The following is a 22,957-nucleotide window of genomic DNA, read 5'->3' on the forward strand; positions in this document are numbered from 1 at the left end:
ACATAGAATGCTGGGCATTAAAATGGGATTTTATATATACTTTACAACTTCAGTCATACCCATGCTGTGGTTAACAAAAAAATAATAATAATAAAAAAAAACACTGAATGTTTTAATAAAGCTCGTAAAAATATGTTACATTTCACATTTCAGCCAGCAGTTTCAATAGAACTGATTGGTTAATCTGGGTGGGGGGAATATATGAACCATGGTCAATCACAAGGTAACTCAGTGCATAAATGCACTGTCAACAGTCATCTTTGTCCATCAGTTTTCTGTCAGTGTCCATGTTCCTCTTTGTCTTCCATGTAACGCTTTCAGGGACGAGGCTTGATGGCCTATATGTGTCTGACTATAGCTGATTCCCTTTCTAGAGTATTCTATGGGAAACCTAGGGAGAATTTCTTTCAACTTGTTCTGATGCCACAGTTTTCCCAGTACAGTAGTTCAAATATTGTTCTATAAATCTTTGATCCCTGATGGTGCTTGTCGACTGTTACCATGACATCAACCCTCACCTATTTCCCAGCATGCTCTGTTCATTCAGCATTCAGAAAAGCGACATGGTGAATTATAACATGATGAGGTGCAATTCAGTTCACTCCACTTTCTACAACATTCTAAGGGACCACCTCAGATGTTCATCGCCTTGTTACTTTGGTAACTTGTTACTTTGGTAACAAGTGTATGAGAAATGTGTGTGCGATGGTAGAAAGTGCTGGAATTACTGTGACAGCATGTGCTGGATGCATTTTAAGGTCACATTGAAAACCCATGGCTGCCATGGTGCGGTAAGTGTGCAAACTGTCTGAGCAATGATAAATAATTTGCTGCAAGTGCCCACTAGAGGGCAGTGGAGAGTCACCATAGTGGTTTCATGGTGGCATGGGAAGCATGTCCACTCTGGCTTTTTCCACAGCAGTTGGGATGGGGAATTCTGCACTTCATCTTTTGTTGGGAGGGTGGGGGGGGGGGGGGTTCGGGTGTCCAGAGCGCTGCCTGACACCGCTGGTTACATTTCACCTCCTGTCGGTTTTGCTTGCTCACGGCCGAAGCTTGCGCTGTAGAGTCTCACCTGTGTGTGTGTGTGTGTGTGTGTGTGTGTGTGTGTATGGAGGGTACGGGGATAGCTTTGTTTTATGTGAGTCCAGATACAAGCCCAGTTGCACTCTGGATAAAATACACAGGTAAGCGTGATGTGTGGAGCTCCCAGCTGTTGGCTTTTGCTTGAGACGGGATTCCCCATGTCACTCAGGCATGACTGCAACCGCGCCATTCCCACGCTGCTATATCTGTGCCCACTCATCTGTCTGTTTGTCTGTCTGTCTGTCAGTCTGTCAGCTTGTCTGTTCTGTGATACCAAGCTTGGTCATCCTACTTTACACTACCATCGGTCACATCTTGTTCTGGGCATGAGGGGGGGGGGGAGGATGGGGTCAAAGTACTGGCATGCTTGGTCTTTTGTAACGCGTCACATAGAGGACTGGCTATACACGCTCGCATATGAATTCAGGGATTTCTAGGAAGTAGCGGAAATCCTGTCTGTCCCAGCGGTTTCAAGGTAAATTATTGTGTTGTTGTAAAACTGGGAAAAAGTCTGTAGACAAGGTGAAGATAACTTTGAAGGTACAGTGAAGAGTATTGCTGATGTGTTTTGTGCATGACAGTGATGGTGTGTGAACACATGTAAGCAGGGCTGCCAACTTCGGGAGCAAGCAGGAAATCTGTCTCAGTGCTGCAAGCCAAAGTGATTGGTTTGAATTGAGCAGATCTGCAGTGAGTGCTTCTTACAAACCGACAGGGACGCACAACACACCTGTTCTGTGGTGTGACCAGATTGATGTGTGTTATAGCTCATCAAGGGTCTTCATTGGTTAACAGAAGACTCAGATGAGCTAGATGGATAATGTGTGCCACGTGCCACACTGTTACACACTGGAGATGCCTTCAGGTCGATACTGGCAGAAACAGGACAGAGGAGGTTGTATCAAACAAGAGGTGGTTTGATAGTGTCTGATGAGTTGGCAGCCCTGTGCACATATGGATGGCCTTCCCAAAACACCCGTCATGTAGATCCATTAATGACGCTCCAATGATGAGGATTGAGAATAAAGAAAGGTTTCCTAGAAAATGATTGCCTAATGATAGTAACCTTTCGTGGTTTTTATTCCTGTTGTGGTACAAAATAATATCTGCCTGACATACTTTCCCTATTTGAAATGAATGATTGAATTATAAACTCATTCAAGTATATGCAATAGGGTGCTGTGATAGTTTATCCCAGGCTTGGTTTTGGGAATCCCATGTGGTTTTGATATTCCTATTCTTCTATCCTCTGTCTGTGATTGTGAACTGTGTTTCTCATTTTTCCTTCTCTTCTAACTGTCCTGTTCTTCCCTCCCGTCTGTAGTTGAGTTCACAGATGACGTGGTGGCTACAACTGTTCCCGTACCACTTCCCACTACTGTCCCAACGACAACTACAACCATTAGTACCTCAACAACCACTACAATTAGTACCTCAACAACTACTGCCATTAGCACCTCAACAACCGTTAGCACCTCGACAACACCCCACAGTCGCATGGTCCCAAACGCACCGGGTACAAACTCTGCCCGTCACTTCAAGTTTGAGAAATATGGAAGTAGTGGTAGTTCTTTCTCTCAATTGACTGGTGTATTAAAGAGATGAGTAGGCTAGGTTTAGGTCCTGGGCAATGTAATCTCCCCCAATTTAATCTCTTAGTACAAAGTTCTGCCAAACAGCCTGACAAAAGTCTGCTCGTTTAAGAAACACTCTCCGTTTGGTTGTTTGCTAATGAGACTCAGATGAGAGCAAGTTTCCCCTCCACTCTTTTAGCCGCTTTAGCATTTTGTGTGTGTATCTGTATTAGCATTAATGTCAGCCTGTGCATATTTTAAAGGTAGCCATTGTTTAGCCATCAGACAGCATTTTAAAAAGGAATTCTTCACCTTTCAGGGAATCAGATTGATTGACGGTCAGACGGTGCAAGAAGCGGCTGAGGCAGAAGTCTGAACAAAGTGCATGATCTAAGCAGTTTTATGTTACACCAGTTAGCACTATATCTACTGAGGCTAGCACTAGTTTTAATCTAAGACTAATTCTCTTTTGAAATTATATTTTATATTAAGATAAGGAGTAACAAGACATATCTGGCTGTTATATCAGGCCTAAAAGTCTTTCATTCATTACTGGTAGCCTGCTACCCAAATGAGCACTTTTACTCTTATTTTTTTTTTAAAAATCATGTAGTCATAGCTATTATTTATTCAATCTGTGAGGCATGTTTGAACAATGGACTCCTCTCTGACCTGTTCTGTGTAGCCACCCCTCTGGAGATCTGGAATCTGACGGTGGAGCCTAACAGTAACTATGCTAACGTCAGCTGGGATCACAACTTCCCTCCCGACACCAGCAAGTTTGTGCTAGAGTACACCCTGCAAAGTAAGAACCAGACCCCAATGGCTTGGACCTTCCATTGGGAGCCATTGGCACTTGAGGCAGTCTGTTGGAGACCCAAATCACCTCGCTGAGAGCAAAATGGCTTAAAATGCAAAGAGTCCTTAAATGCAACCAGCCCAATGATCTGTAGCATGGTATTAGCTTCATGCTACAGATTTGTTTCTGCAGGCTGGGTTATTGCATGTCCTTATTTTATCCTCCTTAAAAGATATATTCAGCACTGTGTCATCATGCTAATGTTCATGCAGTGGTCACGTGTATCTTAGCAGCCGGGGACGACAGGAAGAGATGGGCGAGCAAGGCAAGGGGGGGTGGCTTGAGTCTTCGGCTGTGACTGTGGCTCCCTTTCGAAAGCCCAGCATCAATCTGGTGGCTCAGAAGAATGGGGAGAGAGATTTGAGTAATTGATTCTACAGAGAGTGTGTGAGGCAAAGAAGGAGTGAGAGAAAAGGATTGAGAGAGAAAGAGAGAAGAGAGGGCAGAGGGTACACAAGAATGATTCAGACTTACTGAAGTAACGTAACCAAATGGTTCACATTGCTTTCATGTGTCCATGTGTACGGCATCATAGTTTATCCTAAAGTGTTTTAAATAATTCCACAAACATTTAACAGTATAATTGTAATTCAATTGTATCATGCAAGCAGTATGAAGAGAATACTGTTTGTGGCTGAATAGAGACATTTGAGGTTTTAAGGAGTTTTATTGTAATTTAATGTATCGCTATATCATCTTGTAAATTCTTCAGATCACTCCTCATGTGGCCTCTCAATCTCACACTCTCATCTCATCTCTCAGTCTTCCTGCCACTCTCTCTGCCTCTCTCTCTCTCTCTCTCCCTCTCTCTCCCTCGCTTTACTCTGTAGCTCTTGTCTCTCTGCGTGTCTCCACCATTTCACATCGGTCGTCAGATGCCTGACTGCCAGTGGCCTCATATGCTTTGTGTGTGTGTGTGTGTGTGTGTCACACTGCTTGCTACGCTGCTCATGGCAACAATGCTTTTAACGCCCTCACTTGGGAGAAGGAGAGTGGATGAGATATATTCATTGCTGCTAGCGGTTAGCATGGCATTTTAGCTTGTCTGAGGTGAACACTGCAAAAGGAGATGTACCTTTCGGCCGGCACTCTCTTTGGATGGCAGAACACATCACACCTTCCCATTAGGATGTGGATGTAGGCTGCTTTTCGTGCACTTGTTTATTTATTTCTTTTTACTTGGACGAAGTCACAAGGCTCTATGGTAGGGCTGGTGAATTATAGAAAAAACATAAGTATGATTATGTCAGCTAGCAGTTAATATTGCGATCATAGATGCCTGATAAGTGCCCAAAATACGTTGCGATATGGCTGCCGTGTGGGGGGACTTGTCTAAAAGGACTGTGATGTGACTTTGCATAGGTAGCAAGTTTGTTTACTGTCAAATTGGCTTCATAAAGGTGACAATCTTACTTTTAATTTTTCTGCCAGGATGTCTTCGCTGTCCTCAGACATGTTGTCTATCCTTCTTTTAACTGTACTGTCAGATTAAGGGACTTTTGATATTGTTTTAGTTGCACTTTTGCCCAGCAGCGCTCCTGCGATTTTTCGGCAGTAAAAGAAATGGACACCACGACCCCATAGACTTAGTGAATGTGGACTTTAATGCCTATAAACTTTCCGCCTCTGACCATCCATTTCTGAAAGCCAGAATAGAGCAAGTCTAAAGGTAGACCATCACTGCCCACTGTTCACTGATTCCTGTCTACCCGTGTGAAAACAAAACCAACCAACAATCAGTGTTTTAAACCTTTTTTTTAAAACCTGCAACAGAAATGAGGAAAATCTAGGTTTTACATGAAATGTCAGGGTTTTTAGCTCGGGGTAATCAGCCCGGTCCCAAAACGCCACGTGAATTCACCCGACTCTCCCGATTATAGCTATAATTAGGAGCAGAATAGCAGCAGGAGTCTCCTATTGTTGTATTACCAGATGAGAAGGGCTTCAACGTGCCACTGACGTACGTGACTGGCTAAGCTCATAGGTTGGTGAAGGAGAATGCTTAATCGTAGCTAGCTAGTTGACCATAGTAATTCTATTCTTTTGTGAGAAAGCACACCATTTATGAAAGCAATTCCCTGGCAGATATGTAAATAATCATAAATGATACTAACACCAAACACACCTGGCTCTCACTCAAGCACCAGTGTGTGTCATGTGATCATGGCAGTTGCTAAACCACTGTCTCAGCACTGTTGGCTAATGCACCAAGCTGGAAATCTGGTCTGCAGAGCATAGTGTAAAAACACATTTGCCTCTTGCTTTTTGCACAAACTGATGAGTGAGGCCCAGAGATGGGTTTGACAATGTCCTCAATGCCATGCAAGAAGAGGAACAGTGGCCTTACTGGCACAGCCAGTGGAGCAGGAACCCAAGCTGACATTCGCGGAAGCTGACATTCATCATCCTTTTAAAAAGGTTTAAATCACTGATTGTTGGTTGGTTTTATTTTCACAGATTGACCGAGCTCAATGAACAGTGGACAGTGATGGTCTTCCTTTAGACTGGCACCCACCAGACATGGAGACTGGAACTTGATCTTATCTTTACAAGATGAGAAACATATTGTAAAGTACTATACACAATAAACATGTGTTACATACATCTAAACATATTGTTTTCTCTTGAATTGAAACACAGTAAAGTAAGATGTGCTAGCCTACTAGCTAGCATGCAGTACTGTAAGTTTACATTTCTGTTTGTGCTGGGTCCATAATCACAAGACAAATCAGGCGATGCCAATGCTGCCTCTGTTCATAACCATACGTTTTGGTTTTGTCTCCCCTCTCGTCACTGATTGGCCTGACATTTTTCTTGTCTGAGGGAAACCGTTATGAACTAGGTTGTTCCAGACTAGATCTCCCTGAAAGAAGATCTAGGTGTGTGGGGCTATCTAGGCCTAGAAAGGCCTGTTCTTTTGCGGGTAGAACAAGACATTTCTCCATTTAAAGTGTCAACTCAAAATAGTCGGCTATGCGTAGGCCTATGCTAACACTGTAAAAGTTGCAAATATTAACTGTGTGGTGTGCGTTGCCTGGAGTGAAGGCATACAACGGAGATCAGCCTCACAGACCTTAAAGCCCCATAGATAAAGAATAATTTAACAAGTAGTCTGGCATTAGAAGCAGTTTTAATTTTAGAATAAATATAATTAATGTAGGCCTTTAAAAACAAAACAAAAAAAAAGAGTCAATTTTAGTAGATCGTTTAAAAACGCATTTCACCTTCAAAATTCCACAGCACCTTGCCTCACGGCACATCGTTTGAGAACCACTAGTTGATGGTGGTATGGCAGTGTAGTCCAGTGCATCTCTAAAACTATGTAGTTAACATCAAAGCCAAGTGACACCTGGTATTGCATGCAAACAAGAGGAGTTGAGGCTTGTATAGTGCTTTAATGTCTGAAGAATGCCATACACATCTACATTGTTTACCTCACCTCCCACTTGGCAGCTTGTAACTTTACACTTATGTATTCACCTTTATGACCCTTTGGGAAATGTGCTGGGCCCCACTAGTATATTGTTGTTTTCCTTGTCAGAACATAAGGTCCTTTATTTATCATTGACTTGTTTTTTTTTGCTTTTGGCTGCTTGACATATTTCTCGTAATTGACGGCAAGTCCACTGCATGATCATGCATGATCATGCCAATGCCAGCTCAAGTTGGGGCATTGCCATGCCAGTCATGCCAGTCAGTCCACATTGCATGGCGCCTCTCTGTGGAAAGGCGATCAGTTTTGTTGATTGGGTGCCGTTTTCTTCCAATGAGATGGAGCAGGGGTTCATGAGTAATTGAGACATGAGACTTGAGCATTCCTCCTGTTGTATCCAATATTGTTCAGTGGCCTCTCAGTTGTCTTCTTTTTACCAGTTTCTGGCTATATAGTGCATAGGTCTGGATCCTGGATCCTAAGGGAAATGTTCTCATAATGTATGTGGCTTTTGGCACCATTTCTCTCATCATATGTTTTTTTAATTTTCTCCCATTGCTACTCTCTGGGGAATTAAATCAAAGAGGAAAAAACATCTCTCTTTCTCTCTCTCTCTCTCTCTCTCTCTCTCTCTCTCTCTCTCTCTCTCTCTCTCTCTCTCTCTTTACTAAGATGAGAAGACCTACGAGCAAGGAAATTAGGCTTTAAAATGCTGAATATTAACTGCTGAGCATCTTCTGTAGACTCAGAGAGACAGGAGGTTTGCTTTTCTGTCTCAGTTGATTTCAGAATGACCCATACATCTCGTGGAAGCAGGCATCTGTCACCAGACGAGCTGTGCATTGCGCTTTGGAGTTGTTGAGACCTCTGGATTTTGGGTGAGACCTGTGTCCCTCCCACCCACCCACGTCTACGTTTGATGGGCGTCTGTGCTCTTGTCTTCTCCCCTCCCTGAAGGTAACAAGACAACGAAGAAAGTGACCGTTACGAGCAAGCATATTAGGTTGGCGGGGCTGGTGGAGGCCGCCAAATATCAGCTAAGGGTGCACTCACTCGAGCGAAACCACATCACCAGCCCGTACGTCACCTTCGAGACCCTAGGTGAGCCATGTTTGGAGGCCACGAACGGAGATATCTACCAGGGGTTGTGTGTGAGCTACCGCATGTGATCCTGAATTCATCATAGTTTTCCTATACCGCAAGGATTGCACTTGACAAGACGCAAAACTGACATCGTCATGAAGGGGTAATGATGCAGTAATTCAAGCTCTCTTGTGGAACTCTGGGTGGAATTTTCTGTTGTTTACTTCAACATCTCAAATACTTCAGATGGCATTTTTTTCCTACTGCTTTCTTTCCTTGTTTTTTTTTGTTTTCTTTTTCAAACGGCTTCTTACTTTTAATGAGAAATTGTCCTTGTAATATTTTTAGCAAACTTTAACTTTGCCTTTGAACAAAAACTTTGAGAGTTTGAGACTCCACAAAGTCATTTGTTGGTTGTAATCAAGGTTTTATCTGATCAAAAACCAAGCAAATATTTACTCAGATTGTCGAAAACAAAAAAGGTATGCTAATAAGTCCATGGCAGTGTTGGCATGGTGAACACTCCAGTAATCCTTAAATAACAGTTTGTGTGCTGGCTCCAACTGAGCCAGTTGTTAGTGCTGAGGTTTTTATATGAAATTTACTTAAAATGAAATGTTCTCCTCGTCAGTTCATGACAAAATAGCTTCTTTTCCTTTCTTGTTATTTGAATTGTGGGTATAGTACATATTTGGGGGATAGTAATTATTTTGTGATACCCTGTGAGAATGCAGATGAGAAGTCATTTTCATATTTCCTTACTGGTGAAATCAGTGGTGATTGGCACAAGACTTATTTCCCTCTTAAGTGTTTTGGGAAGAAGTTGATTAAAAGCAGTCTGCAGCCTAATGAGGTGTAGCTGCACAAACCTTTCCCTTTGCATCTATGAACAATTTATGCATTATTTATTGATTTACTGTAGGCATTATTTATTTATTGACTAACCTTTGGTCAATAGCTTTCATCAGGAAAGGAGGAAAGCTCAGACAGGTTGGCCTTAATATGTGAACTGTTTGATGAATGTATTGCTGACCACAATGTCTTAACAATCTGGATCAAAACAAATGATCTGCCAAAGTCTGACTTCCTTTCCTCTGCTGTTCTCCTCCATGTGTGTGTGTGTGTGTGTGTGTGTCTGTGTCTGTGTCTGTGTCTGTGTCTGTGTCTGTATCTGTGTCTGTGTCTGTGTGTGTGTGTGTGTGTGTGTGTGTGTGTGTGTGTGTGTGCCTCCAGCGATCACAACGGACAGCGTGGACATCGCCACACAGGGCTGGTTTATCGGCCTGATGTGTGCCATCGCCCTCATCGTCCTCATCCTTCTCATCGTTTGCTTCATCAAGAGGAGTCGAGGAGGGAAGTATCCAGGTTGGAAGTCCACACTTACTATGTCTTTGCTGAATCTCTACCTTGATAACTGGAGCCTGTGACTTTTTGACAGTGTTGCGAAACTGTCAAAAGGTAAAACCGTTCTCGAACCTGTACCCATGCACTCTTGACTCCCATACACGGGAGTGTTGAGATCCAGCAATCACACAGTGCTTCGGAGCCAGCAGAGCAGCTTCTCTGGTTCACACGTCTTTATTTGGTGTTGATTTAGTCGTTTAGTTACAGTGCCTTGCAAAGAGGAAGAATTCAAATGAAGAAAACGTGTTCCGTGTATTAAACGTCTATGTCCTCTTTTGTCTAGTGAGGGATAAAAAAGACCTCCCTCTAGATCCCGTCGACGGGAAGGACCCGGACGGATCCTTTGACTACCAGTAAGTTCCTACAATTTGGTCCTTCCCAAATGTGCATGTGTTGACAGGAAAACAGAAGTAATATCCTTGCCTGCTTGTTAGATCAGACTGGACTAATGCCAGATGACCCGAGGTGTGATTCCTATTGTTTAGTCATGTTCTTCTGCTCGTTGCAGGTTCTACAGAGCTCTGGGCTCACAACTACTGTCTGTCTTTGTGTCACAGCTCACTAAGCTTAATCCATTTAAACCAAAAGAGTAAAAGCTGCCCGCCACTTACAACATAACATGTATGATTGATCTGAAAATAGAAATTACATTATTTTTGATATGGCCTCGGTCAGGTTTAGATAGATAGTAGACTGAAGGTTGGGATAGATTGCCCACATTGCATAGCATTAACAGTTCTCATCTTGTGTAACCACAAACCCTATCCTCTATGGAGCCAGGTCCAAACCACCTCTAGCATCCTTAGCTGTTCTTCATGGCAAGGTCAGAGCTGCCTGGAACAGAATTGCTGAGAAATTGTTACGCCTTTCAGCTCCTTATTCAAGTGTTGCCATCACTGTGACATTTAGACCATTCCACGTGTGGCACTTAGAGAATGATTCTCCTCTCTGCCAGTTCAGCCTATCTCCTGTCCCAGTTTCACAGCCTCTCATCTCGAAAGGTTCCTGTTATGTCAGCTTTCCCTCAGGAACAGAGGAAAGTCCTTGGTTGGCCCATGGCTGCCTTGTTATGCTCAGTTCTCTCTACCCAATTTAGTGCTATCTCCTCTTTTCCAGATTTGTATAGGCAACTAAACCCTGTGTCTGGGACATAACATTTTGTGGTTTTCCCTTCAGTAAACCTTTTTCCATAATTTACTCACAGTATCTGTGATGTTCCCCTCCAACTTACATGCGTAATCGTTTTGGATTTGAGTGGAGAACATTTACTACCCACGAGTAGCCATGTAAAGGTTTCCTGTTAGCGATGCTAAGTGCAGATAACATTGTCTAACCAGTTTGTTGAACCAGACTGATGATGAGCACTAATGATATTTGGTACACTTCTGCCTGAAGTTCGTAATAACAGGACCTTATGCTAACAAACCAGCTCCAATGTGTGTCTTTCTCCCCTCCTCACTTTCCCTACGCAACGTTCCTTCCTCCCTCCCTACCTCTCTCTATCGTTCTCTCTCTCTCTCTCCCTCCCTCTCCCTCTTTCTGTTCCGTTCACCTCCTCACTGAAAATGGCATCCGGTTTGGTAAAGAAACGAGAACAGGTACTTGGTTTGAGCACGGCATCCCCTTCTGAGTTGAAGCATGCCATTGGCTAACATTTTGAGAGGATGGAACAGGAGCACACGCTCTGTATGCTGTCAGTTCACGTGTTATTCAGGGGTGTCAAACACAAGTCCAATTTGTTGCCCAGTCCTTGCGCTTAATATGCCTAATCTTTGTGTGCCGAGCCGTTTACAAATGGAAGCCAAAGAGGTGGCGTTAGTTACTCTTCCGGACCTCTTGGGATAAGAGCAGTAAAAGGAATATAGTGAGAGTGAATATGAGACCAACCTGCTTGCTTCGTAGAATTGAATATAAACTAGCGTTGTTTCCTTTGTTTTGCCTTTGTTTGCTTTGTACTTTTACAACTGCTAACATGATTATGCTCCATGGTAATTGGCAGAGTTAGCCTAAAGTCAGCAACGTTTGGCACCCTTGAATGAAGGCAAGCACTCTTGTCACAGGACTCAACACAGAAGCTACCCTAATTCTCTTTATGTGTGGGAAGAAGGGGTTTAGGTTGACCAGGCACAGTTGCTCAGTGGTCAGATACAGCCTCTTATATCTGCATGCAGAGATGTTTGTAACTTTTTTTTTTTTTTTGAAAGACTTATTGAGAAAGTAAGAACACTCCTATCACCAGCTTTATGTTAGGGCCTCTGACGTTCCCTCTGACTAATGTATACAGAACAGAACAGTACTGGTGTGGTACAGACTGTGGTTGATGCCATTCTGTCATGCTGAACCTCAACTCTTTCTTTCTCCTGTTGATGTGTTTTGCCCTCTCCCTCTGCTCCTCTTCTCTCTCTCTCTCTCTCTCTTCCTCTCATTTTCTTCTATAAAGGTCTCTTGAAAGAGAAGACAGGTGAAGCTCTCAATGCATCAAAGGCATCTGAGCTGTTAACCCTCTGGAATTAATTGCATTATTTATTTTGCGTTTGGGTTTTATTCAATTAAAAACACTTACACCCCTTGATCAAAATATCTTCAACCATCCACTGCATTTCTAGCAATGGAATTGTCCGGCCATGCTCCTTAATGTTGCAGACTGTATTTCTACTGCAACTTTATTTAGAATGACAAAAATGTCAGGGAGCAAGAGTGAGTCGGTCATCAAGTTTACAAAATTGCAGTTGGAGATATTTCATGACTTCCTTATCAGCTGAAATAACTTGCTAAATATTGTCCCTCTCTGGTCATGTTACACAACTTATCAAGCTGCCAACACATTCGTTCAATTCCCCACAATTATCTTCTCCTTCCCTTACACTGACCTATAATTGTCCTGACTGAAACCCAGTCTCACCCCGCAAGTCACAAACCAAACCTCATGCAATATTTGGAGTGTCAGCTGTCTTCAAAATGGCACCTGATTTCAGCAGTCACTTTGATTATTTTTACAGCACCTAAAAATAAAGCAACACAGCAGCACTTTACTTTCCCCTGAGCCTACGACCATGTCCTGCCCTGTGTGAGTGCAATCCACCGTTAGTTGCAACGTCAGCACATTTGATTCAGTGGCTTTCGCCACTTTCTTTCTTATTAGGGCGAATTTGAGCACGACCAATGCAATGCCTTCCCCGTAGTAGTTGGACTGGACTTACTCGGGTGAGGACATGGGAATGCGATGCACAGCTTCCTACCCGGCGGTGAAGGGTATGGCCCAGAGTGTGTGTGCTACTGACCGCTCTGCCATGCCCCCTCACCTGTGCCGGTTGCGGGGTCCTTTTGATTAAAACCCAAACGGTAAATTGTTGGAGAATCTCTAATTTGTCTGAGAAGTGTCTATAGTCTGTCTCCAGAAGAGCAGAAATGGATGTTTGTTCACCTTGGAAGGGTGGGGATTTAGCTTGATGACATGATTAAGACACTGTAGACTGTCTCTTTCCAGCTGTGGTGGCTACTCCCCTCCGTGACACCTACGATGGTGCAAGTTTGTCTCCGACTGTCATGATGACTTGGCATGTTGCATGCTTGGGGAGCCTTGGTCTCCTGGTTCACGAGCAAACGTGCGACTTTTTTTTTTGTGTTGGAAACGTGACTCTTTTTGACTCTTGGGTAAGGTTCGACAGCATTTGGCTCGCTTAAAAGCCCCCGAAAGTTCGACAAAAGCAATGCTAAGAGCATCTTAGCAATCGGGATGGCTGAGGAGGGGCTGTGATGGAAGACTGTCCCTGCAGGGAAAAGGACGAGCGTCGACGAGCGGGCCCCTATGGCTCTCCAGAGCACGCGGGTCTGCATCACAGCCTGTCAATATCCATCCGAGGGTCCCGAAAAGCGAAACCTCTTCAGACTGTAGCAGAAGCAAGAGGTTGAACGATTGACTGAGCCTTGCATCCCTCCCCCTGATGTCAATTTTTCTTGTGAAAATCCCCCCCTGTTAAGAGACTGCAGATTTATGAACGCTAGACTGCTTGTATTGATGCAGGGAGGTGACCAGGCCTGTGGTCCACTGTGCATGTGGGAGAACTGCTTCTCCCAATAGGAGGGTCAACGCCGGCTTAGATTGCATGCGTGGGAATGCAGTCGTGAAGACTGGTGCCGGTTTAGAAGGAGGAGCGTCTGCTATTTTGCATTGTTACAGATTTGTAATACTTTGCTGAAGTGCTGATAACGTGATGAGATCATCACTGGAAGCAAGCTTAGCTTAAAGGCAAATAAACTTTTTTCTCCCTAACAGTTGTTGAATCCTGCAGAAGAATACGAGTTCTCTCCGTCTCTACTGACACTAATCTAGCCCTAGTCATACTTTATGTCTTCAATTTTAACTTTTCTGTGGCTTTAGCTTAGGATGTTGATTTGTATTAATAGAGAATGACAGTGGCTAGTTGGATCATGAATGTGGATGGATTTTTGCCTTCAGCAATGGAGATCAGCATTTACTTTTAAAGATCGACTAAAGCTTAAACAAATAATGTGTTTTATCACGCCACAGTACATTTTGAATGAATTTGAATGGATAGAAATCTACACCTACCCATGTAACTTTTGTAAAGTTAGGTTTCCAAATAGTGAAAAGATAACCGGAACTTTCTGTTTTTAGAGATTGGTTGTCCACTGAATCTTCCTCTTGTCATCTTTCTCAGTCAAAACAAGGACACTGAGTTGTTCTGCACATTTTGGGCAGCCAGAGAAGATGGATTTGAAAACTGTTGCCTGTAGTGAAGAACTACTGATGCTAAAGCGCTGTGTGCATTATGCCCTCGTGCCGCTAGGGAGGTTATGCTAAGCTAGGCCTATACGGCCTGTGTGCGTGATGGGGCATTCATTTCAGGCCCGCCCCAAAAAATCCTAATCTCAGACATTCTGAAATATGTTATGGTCCAGCTTCACAAATCGGATGTGAAATAGATGCAGTGAACTATGTTGATACTGCATCAGTATTACAACCAGCACACGAGTCTCTTTTTCACATGTTTTTAAAAATAATAGTTTTCCAACTACTTCCAAGCAAATCTTTTTGAATTCACATTAGTCGATCTTTAACCAGTGGTCAAAACTGGGAAAACGGAAGGAAATGAAGTGCCCCTTGAGTCTGTGTTGACTAGTGGTGGCCATTTGTGGGCAGTTCATGCTGTGCGTACAGTAGATCCTCTGGACTGTGCAGTGCAATTACAGTTACAGTGGTTGAGGTGACCCAGACCGTACGTATACTGTACAGTACGTTTGGTAAGGCTGCTGAGTGGGCTATAGGTACTGTAAGTCCTGTGGTCAGGTCAGCCGATGCTCGATGACCGCCACACTTCCTCTCACTCCTCTGTGCTCTCCTCTCCTCTCCTCTCCTCGCAGTCAGCAAAGCAAAGGAGACGAAGATGATGATGATGAAAATGGGTGTGTGCAAGAGTATACTAGTGTGTGTTTGACAGAGACGGCTGTGGGGGGGGGGGTGGAATATGTGCATTGTGCATATCTCTCTCTCTCTGTGTGTGTGTGTGTGTGTGTGTGTGTGTGTGTGTGTGCACGCACCAGCAGAATGCTTTGTAGACAAAGCATATATTTATTTTGAGCTTTGATACACTGACTAAAGAGTTTCACTTAACATCCCAGCATGAGGCTTTTCTGAGCTATATATGCTTCTGCACCTGAAACCCTTAACACTAACACACCTCTTCCCCCCTCCCTCTCTCTCTCTCTCCTCTTTTACTCCTTCTCTTGATATTCCACTCCTCTCTCTCTCTCTCTCTCTCTCTCTCTCTCTTTCACTCCTTTTCGTCTGCCGTCACCCCTTTGCAGCAGCGACGAGGACAACAAGCCGCTGCAGGGCAGCCAGACGTCGCTGGACGGGCAGGTGAAGGAGAGCGACGACAGCTTGGTGGACTACGGCGAGGGCGGCGACGGCCAGTTCAACGAGGACGGCTCCTTCATCGGCCAGTACACCGTCAAGAAGGACAAGGAGGAGACGGAGGGCAACGAGAGCTCGGAGGCCACCTCCCCCGTCAACGCTATCTACTCCCTGGCATAGCGCCCGACCCCTCTGCCCCCCCTCCCCTGCCTGCTCAGGGCGACTCCTAGTGGACACAGGGTGCTATCACATGCAAAACACGTAAAATAGAGAGAAATATAAATTCAGTCACACACGCGTGGGAGGGTGGGGCGGGGGGAGGGAGGGAGGGAGTGACGCTTCTTCAGTAGTGGATCACCGGTGTGGGGGGGGGGGGGGGGGGGTGCAGGGTACAGTAGCACCAATGCTCAACCAGACAAACAGAAAAAGGGCGAAAAAGGACAACGGCCTGCCATCTTGGGGCTGGAGAAAAAAAACAATTTGGGGAGGAACAACAAGAAGAGGATTGCTGAGGCAACGTCAGAGCAGCACCTGCCCCCTTCCTTCTCCCTGAGCCCCCTCTTCTCCCCCCTCCCCCCCGGCTCCAAACACACACTGACTCCGAGCGAGCTTCAGCGGGGTGGGATATAGGAGCCGAGAGGACGTCCTAATTTCAAGCTTTTGTGGCTTAAGCATTGAGTTGATATGAGTTTGTTTTTTTTGTTTGTTTGTTTTGCTTTTTTCAAGAAATCCTGCTTCAACCCCCCTCCCCCCCACCCCACCCCCACCCCCACCTCGCTCACGCCCCTCTTTTGCAATAAAGACAACTACGCTACCCAGAAGCCCTTAGTGACATATCAGCAGTGGGCAGGCGGACGGACAGCATGTGGGCAGATATGTTTATCATATTGATATTTCTGCGCTGAGAGATTTGTTTTTGTTTTTGTTTATCTGGTTGGGCTTCTGGTGATGGATTATGTTCATAAATATACATGAATGCTGTAGAGAAAAAAAAAAGAAAAAAGAAACAGTGCTGGCACACCTTTTTTTCCTGTGCCCTGCAAAAACTATGCACTATATATTCACTATATATATCATGTTTTTGTGGGTCTATGGGGTTTAAAGAATCACCTGTTCTTTTCCCCTCTACTGTTGACTCCATCCCCCCTGCCTTAGATCACTGTTCATTTTTTTTGTTCGCATCTTATGGAGACATTTTATGAACACAGCATTGGGAAACGCATTGTGAACGCAGCGTTTTTTTCTGGTTGGCAAAAGGTTATATCTGTAACCACTGACACAAAACTTCTTCTCAGACAGAGAAAAAAAATGGTCTGACTTGTAAAAATGACTAAAAGATGTATTATTTTGAAGCATGTTAGTATATTAGTGCAAAAGACAATGAACGGTCAGGCAAGAGGAGCGTGCTTTAGCCCAAATGGCGTGTTCACACATACTCGAGCTGAATTCAAATGCGTCTGTGATTGTTGTTCTAAAAACAGCCCATTAACTCTGGGGCTGTGTCCTCTGTTTTTATTTCAGAGCTTTTGTTCACACTGCAAGTTTGGTTGACAACCGGGAGACTTAGCCATAAGCATTGCAATGTGTGCTCGATGTTTGGTCTGCAGTGTTGAGAGGTGAAGAAAAAGGCTTTGTGATAAAAAAAAAAGAAAAAGAAAAGAACAATTGTTTGAATCAGATCTGTTGTCATATTTCTGTCCAAATATTTTTAGGGGAGAATATTTATGTAATGAACTATCTTTCACTATTTAGGGGGAAAGGGTTTTGAAGTTATGTGACGAGTTACACACGTGTTGACTGAACAACCATTAGAGGATGACTTGAAACACATACGACACAAAAACACTGGGTTGCTTGTGCTCTTTTGATGTCAAGATCCCCACATGGACACGTCCCAAACACAGCCTCCCGCCAGACACAGGAATTCTCTAGAGTGGGGTGAAAGCACAGAGATGTTGACGTAACTATGGTAACTTGCAACAATCCATCAAATGATATCCCGCTTCCCCATCAAGAGCTCCTCTCATCCTCTCTCTCACCCAATTTCCCTAGAGCTGGAACTGAAATGACAGTTTGTATATTTGTTCATTTTTATTTATAACACTAATAGAATTTTATTAATATTTAATTGATTGAATTTTGAATTTGGATATATTGCAGAGAGCTACAAACACACCAATAGCATCCAAGAATGGCTCAGTTTATTATAGCCTTTCATCAAATAACTATTGAAGGCAGGAGTTGTTTTCTTTTTATTTGCAGTGAAACTAATTCACTCACTGTCACAATGAACATGTTTTATCAGTTTATTCTGCTGCTCTTCTAGTATTATTGTTGTATTACTGTTATTACGTGTTAATATTTAGAATTTATTTAATATAACTTTTACACGACACAGAAAAATGATATATTGTTTATTTATTTAACATAAATTAAGACCCAAAAGATGTCCTGTTTAATTCTATGTAAATATATATGTAGGCTGTTGTAGGCTAGGTGCATAAGCGGAGGGAAGCTCCAGACTTTGGCGAGTCCAGCAAGGCAGACCTCGCCGAGACAGCCACACCCAGACATGGCCCAGGGCTTTGTTTCTACTGACCACTCCTTACACAGATTTGTGTCCTGGTTCTCACGTCCGAGCTCTTTCCCACTCTCTTTCTAACAAGAGCCTATGGGGGGTGTTTGCTGGCAATGTAAATAGCAAATATTCTAGGAACTGTAACGTAGCATTCTAGCCACACCCACTAAAGAGGACGAAAGTGCCCACCTGTTTGTGTTTATTTTTTTTTTTATTGTTTTTGTTTTTTGTTTGTTTTTTTTCCTTCCTCGACCGTGTCTTTCTGAGGCCCTCGTGTCCTTTCTGAGGCCCTCTGCCTTCCACCTGCCAGCCTGACGCCACCCTCTTGATGACTTCTACATGTACCTCCAGCTGGTCAGCTTATAGGATGTCTCACACATGCTACTGTCACACACCTGCGACAACAAACTGTGTTGCTGCAGAAACTGCTCCCAGACCTCAGTCATAATACGATACTTTCAACGGTTGCCACTATGAACCTTGTGACTAAACTCTTTTGTTCTTCTCTGGTGAAAGTCTGTGAATGTTTGTCCCTCCCGTTATGCCCCGAAGGGGGCACTCCAAGGCACCAAGGCACGGTGCCACATGTGGTCATAATCCACAATACGCAGAGGAGCATCACTAACGATAGCAAAGTAAAAATGTCATCCTTCCTCCTCACATAACCCTCCTTAAATCCTAGTGCATTCGAGGTTGATGGAATTCTCAGTGGAATTCTGTCAATTATATGCATCCAAGCTTTGGCCTCTTTCTGTGATGTGGTTAGGCTTGATGATGTCCGTGTTCCTTACTCCTTCTCCATCTGACTTGATTCAACATGTGGATAACCTCAACGTGTTGAGCAGGAGCTGTGTCTTCTGCTGTGTTCTTCACTGGCGGATTCTTTCAAACATGTATTCATAACATCATTGTAAATGTTTATTTTTCTTATGATCACGCTGGGTTAATTTTTTGCAGAACTAGGATGTACACAAGTAAGCCACATACTCCATCACAAAAGTCTGAGTGTTTTTATGACCATTAACAGCGACGTTGGGCTCTTTTTTCGACTTTATTTGTAAGGATTTCTGTTTCACATTTTTACCGTCAAAGTGTGTGGGAACAGCTTTTGAAGTACTGCTTCTTGGGCAACCAGTGTTTGTATGTTATGTCGAAGCTAAGTAAATGGCATATTACCATATTCACCATGTATGCGTGTATGATGAGATGCTGCAACTTGCTAGAAACGCCTTTCTTTATAGTAAAGCTATGTCATTTTCTCTAAACTAAGTATCTTGTCTTTCATTGTCCCTATGGATCCCATACCCTTTGTTCTCTGCAGTTGTTTGATACAGATTACGCAAGTTAAAACATCAAAAATATATGCAATGTGTCTAAAAAGGTGGGAATTTTCAGTTAGGCTGAGTTCATTTCACAGTCAAGTCCAGATAGGGAATAACTCTACTGTTATTGAATGAAGGTGTTATTTGACCAGAGAAACTGTCCTAGAAGGATCTAAGTTATTTTGCTGTGCATGTGAATCATTGCTGTTGCAGTTCAGTTAGAAAAAGAAGTATCACTGCTTTTTAAAACCCTAGCAAAGTTCTAGCTATAATATGTTTAGCTGGTTAAACGGTGGCAAGAAAGCCTGGCTAAAGATGGCTGTATTTGAGTCCCCATTTAACACAAAGGAAGAAAGACCAAGTGGAGAACATCATGAATTATGCATTCATATATCTGTCACACTGGAGATATACAGCAAACATGACAAATATGAGACACATGCTTGTTGTATTGTCCTATTTATACAAATTTGTCTGTTAATATCAGTAAAATATGCAGGGATCATATTAACATTTTTATATTATTATTATTTGCACTCTATTCATTAGAGAAACCACACTTCAGCCGCTAATACTTCCAATGCATCCACTGACCATAAATGCGTGTAATTTATGGACATGTAGAAAGTCTGGGAAATATGAGACCCCCAGTAAGCCTCAGTGGAGCAGAAACACAAAGGATGTCGTCTACTTCCGCCCGCCCCTTTTATGATCCTTGACGAGATGCAGGTGTTTTTATGCTCCTTATGAGCTCTGCCGGGCAGCGCCGGTGTCTCAGCGAGTCCACGAGACCCTGTGGCCTTTCGGATCTAATCTCCCAGAGTGCTCTGGGTCAGCCTTTGGCACACTCTCCAAGACCTCCCTGCAGCTCCATGATTTATATTGCTTTAGAGATGATTCACTTCGCCCCAGTCACACAAAAACTTATTTAATGTGGATATTTTAACCTCCTAATTTCCAGAGTGCTCTTGGCCAGCACTAGCATGCATTAGTCATGGGAGACTTCAAGGGCAACATATTTACTGGCTTGAATGTCGTCAAATGTCATTGCATATAGTAAGGTTGTCGCTCTATGCTTATTTTATTATTCTGTGGCTTTTGTGTATACGAAATGGTACAGAAATGGTACTGAATCATCTCTGTACCATATTGTACACAACTCCAAATGCAATGTTTGTCTACCATGAAAGTTAGAGCAGAATTATTCAGATTAAAAAGACCAAAGGCTCTCAACAGCATTTTGTGTGTATTATTTGGAATCACATAAATTGTTTATATCCATGCCATTTTAAGCTTATCGTGTCACCCCCCTGTGTGTTAGACATCCTGTTCACTAAAATGTACTGTAGGATGCACCATACACTGCTGTCACTAACCATTACATACATTTGTGTATTAGTTAAATACTGGGGGTGGTTAATGCTACTATTGTAACATGGATCCATATTCCATGGAAAAGGGGACATAAAACCTACCTGTGTTAACTTAGGATGCAGCACGATTTTGCAAGCAGGGAACGAGACAATAGACAAGAGGAGACAAATGTAGGACAGTAGGTGCCTCTCATGCAGCGTTTATACGTCCTCCCTCGCTCCTCCGGCCTCGATCCTCACTGATCTACATAAAGAATGATGGGGCGGCAACAATGGGGTAGTCTAGCCTTCTTCTATCTTTCTTTATGTAGATCAGTGAGGATCGAGGCCCGAGGAGTGAGGGAGGACGTATAAACACTGCATGAGAGACACCCCCAGTCTTGCCACCTTAAAGCTATGGAAATAGACCTCTCTCTCTCTCTCTATCTCTCTCTCTCACACACACACACACACACACACACACACACACAGTGCATATTTGTGTGTGTTGTATCAATTATATTCTGTAATGTTGGCTTAAATGGTGGTTCTATTTAATAATTGAGTTGGATGGGAACTAGCCAATGAGGTTTTGCAATGGTGAATGCTATTAAGCAAGTTTCTTCATGCAGCAAGCCTGAAATAGCATTTAAACTAATTAACTTTCCTCTGCTTGCTGGTCTCATACAGGAGATAATGCCATACATATTAGAGAGCTACCAGGGGACTGATTACACAAGCAAACAACCTCGCCAATTATTTCTTCATATTAATTATGATATTAGAAGAATCTAAAATTACAAACCTTAATTGCAAACATTAATTCAAGCATTCATGATCATTAACTCTGTAGATTTGAGTGGTAATAGTATAACATTTTGGGGGCGACAAAGAGAGATATGAATACATGGAGACTGATGTATACTCATACACTCCCTTCTACATAAACCCTAAACCATCAATCAGGACTGTGGCAAGGTCAATTATTGTCAGGTTGACAATGGTCCAGTTTCAGGACCCTGCTGGACACTTTCCAATCTTTCAGAGTGCCTTTTGGATAATTCCCCCTAGAACACACACCACCTCCTACTCTTGCTCAACACACACACACACACACACACACACACACACACACACACACACACACACACACACACACACACACACACACACACACAACACTGACATGTAGATAGATAAAATAACTAAAATCAACCATCAGTCAAGCATTGATAAAACACCTTAATGACATCATTCATCACTTGCTAAAGCGTTCTCGCTGCCACAACTCATTACACAATAGACAGTGTGTGTTGCATGCAGCATGCACTGGCAAACAATATCAAAGTCTGCAACGATATGAATGTCCATATAAACCTTAAAGTTGCCAAAGTTTTCACGTGGCAGTATTACTAAGTGCACAACAACAGAACTAAACTATACTGGTGAAGTTAAATCCATGTGACGCCTGAATCGTGCGAGGTGAGACAGCAGTGGGATGCCTGACACTGATGCAACGTTTGCCAATCCATCTTCCAGACACAATCTGAAGTCATTCCTAAGTCAATCATTTGTCAAGGAGAGACTTTTAGCGAGCGTTTGGGGGGAAGCTCCTTTTTGTGTAATCACGTTACTGTTCATTTGTCATAGAGGGCAGAGCTGAGCCTCACTCGCCACTTAAAAGCCACAGCCTCCATCGCTCACTGTGCGCCGTCAATTATTAATGTTACTTAAGGCATCAGGCCAGGGGAACAGGGGCAGCCACTGACCCCTCACTGTAACACCAGAGGGGGGAGAGGAAGGTCCGCCCCCCCTCCAACTCCCTCCATCCCTCTCCCTTTTTATCTCTCTCTCCCTCTCTCTCTCTCCCTCTCTCTCTCTCGCTCACTCTCTCTCCCCCTCTTTCTCTCTCCCTCTCTCTCTCTCTCTCCCTCTCTCTCTCTCTCTCTCTCTCTGTCCCTGAGGACCTTGCCCCTAAGCCCGCAACAGCAAAGCCCCCTAATGAACTGCCCGGCCCAGCTGTCCAACCGAAGCCACTGTATGGCAATTAGCTCACATGTCAAAAGACAGGGAGCGCTCCTCCCCTACCCTTGTTCTTCACCCACCACCCTTTCCCTCTCCAGGGGTGGGGTGGAGTGTGTGTGTGGGGGGGGGGGGAGGAAAGCCTAAAACAAGGCCATCTTTTATTAATTAAGCACACCTCTTAAAACGATCCACACTCTCTCCCCAGATTTACATTTCATTAGCCCGGCCACTGGCTGCTGCTTCTTGAGCCCCTGCGCTGTGTGAAGGGCTTCTCCTCACGTTATGCCACGGAGTTAAGCCATCTGCTTCTGTTTTATTCTTTATATACTGTACATCCCGCCTGCTATTACATCATCTTGAATA

The 22,957-nt window shown here is 43.6% G+C and overlaps 1 protein-coding gene across 4 annotated transcripts in view; it reads left to right on the forward strand.

Annotated features, from left to right (window-relative positions):
* Positions 1 to 15,610, forward strand: part of nfasca (neurofascin homolog (chicken) a) — a 66,815-nt gene extending 51,205 nt beyond the window's left edge. For 2 of the 4 annotated variants that reach the window (XM_062546325.1, XM_062546326.1), the window contains 3 exons: positions 9,269 to 9,400; positions 9,723 to 9,792; positions 15,269 to 15,610. In XM_062546325.1, the coding sequence (XP_062402309.1) occupies positions 9,269 to 9,400; positions 9,723 to 9,792; positions 15,269 to 15,497 (431 nt within the window). In that variant the 3' untranslated portion in view covers positions 15,498 to 15,610. Of the gene's footprint in view, positions 1 to 2,410; positions 2,603 to 3,345; positions 3,466 to 5,976; positions 6,305 to 7,909; positions 8,054 to 9,268; positions 9,401 to 9,722; positions 9,793 to 15,268 lie in introns of those variants that run through there. The other 2 variants (XM_062546324.1, XM_062546327.1) reach the window with 2 other exon arrangements.
* The last annotated feature ends 7,347 nt before the right edge of the window (positions 15,611 to 22,957 follow it).

Source organism: Sardina pilchardus, chromosome 9 (assembly GCF_963854185.1).
Source record: "Sardina pilchardus chromosome 9, fSarPil1.1, whole genome shotgun sequence".
NCBI classification, from domain to species: Eukaryota; Metazoa; Chordata; class Actinopteri; order Clupeiformes; family Clupeidae; genus Sardina; species Sardina pilchardus.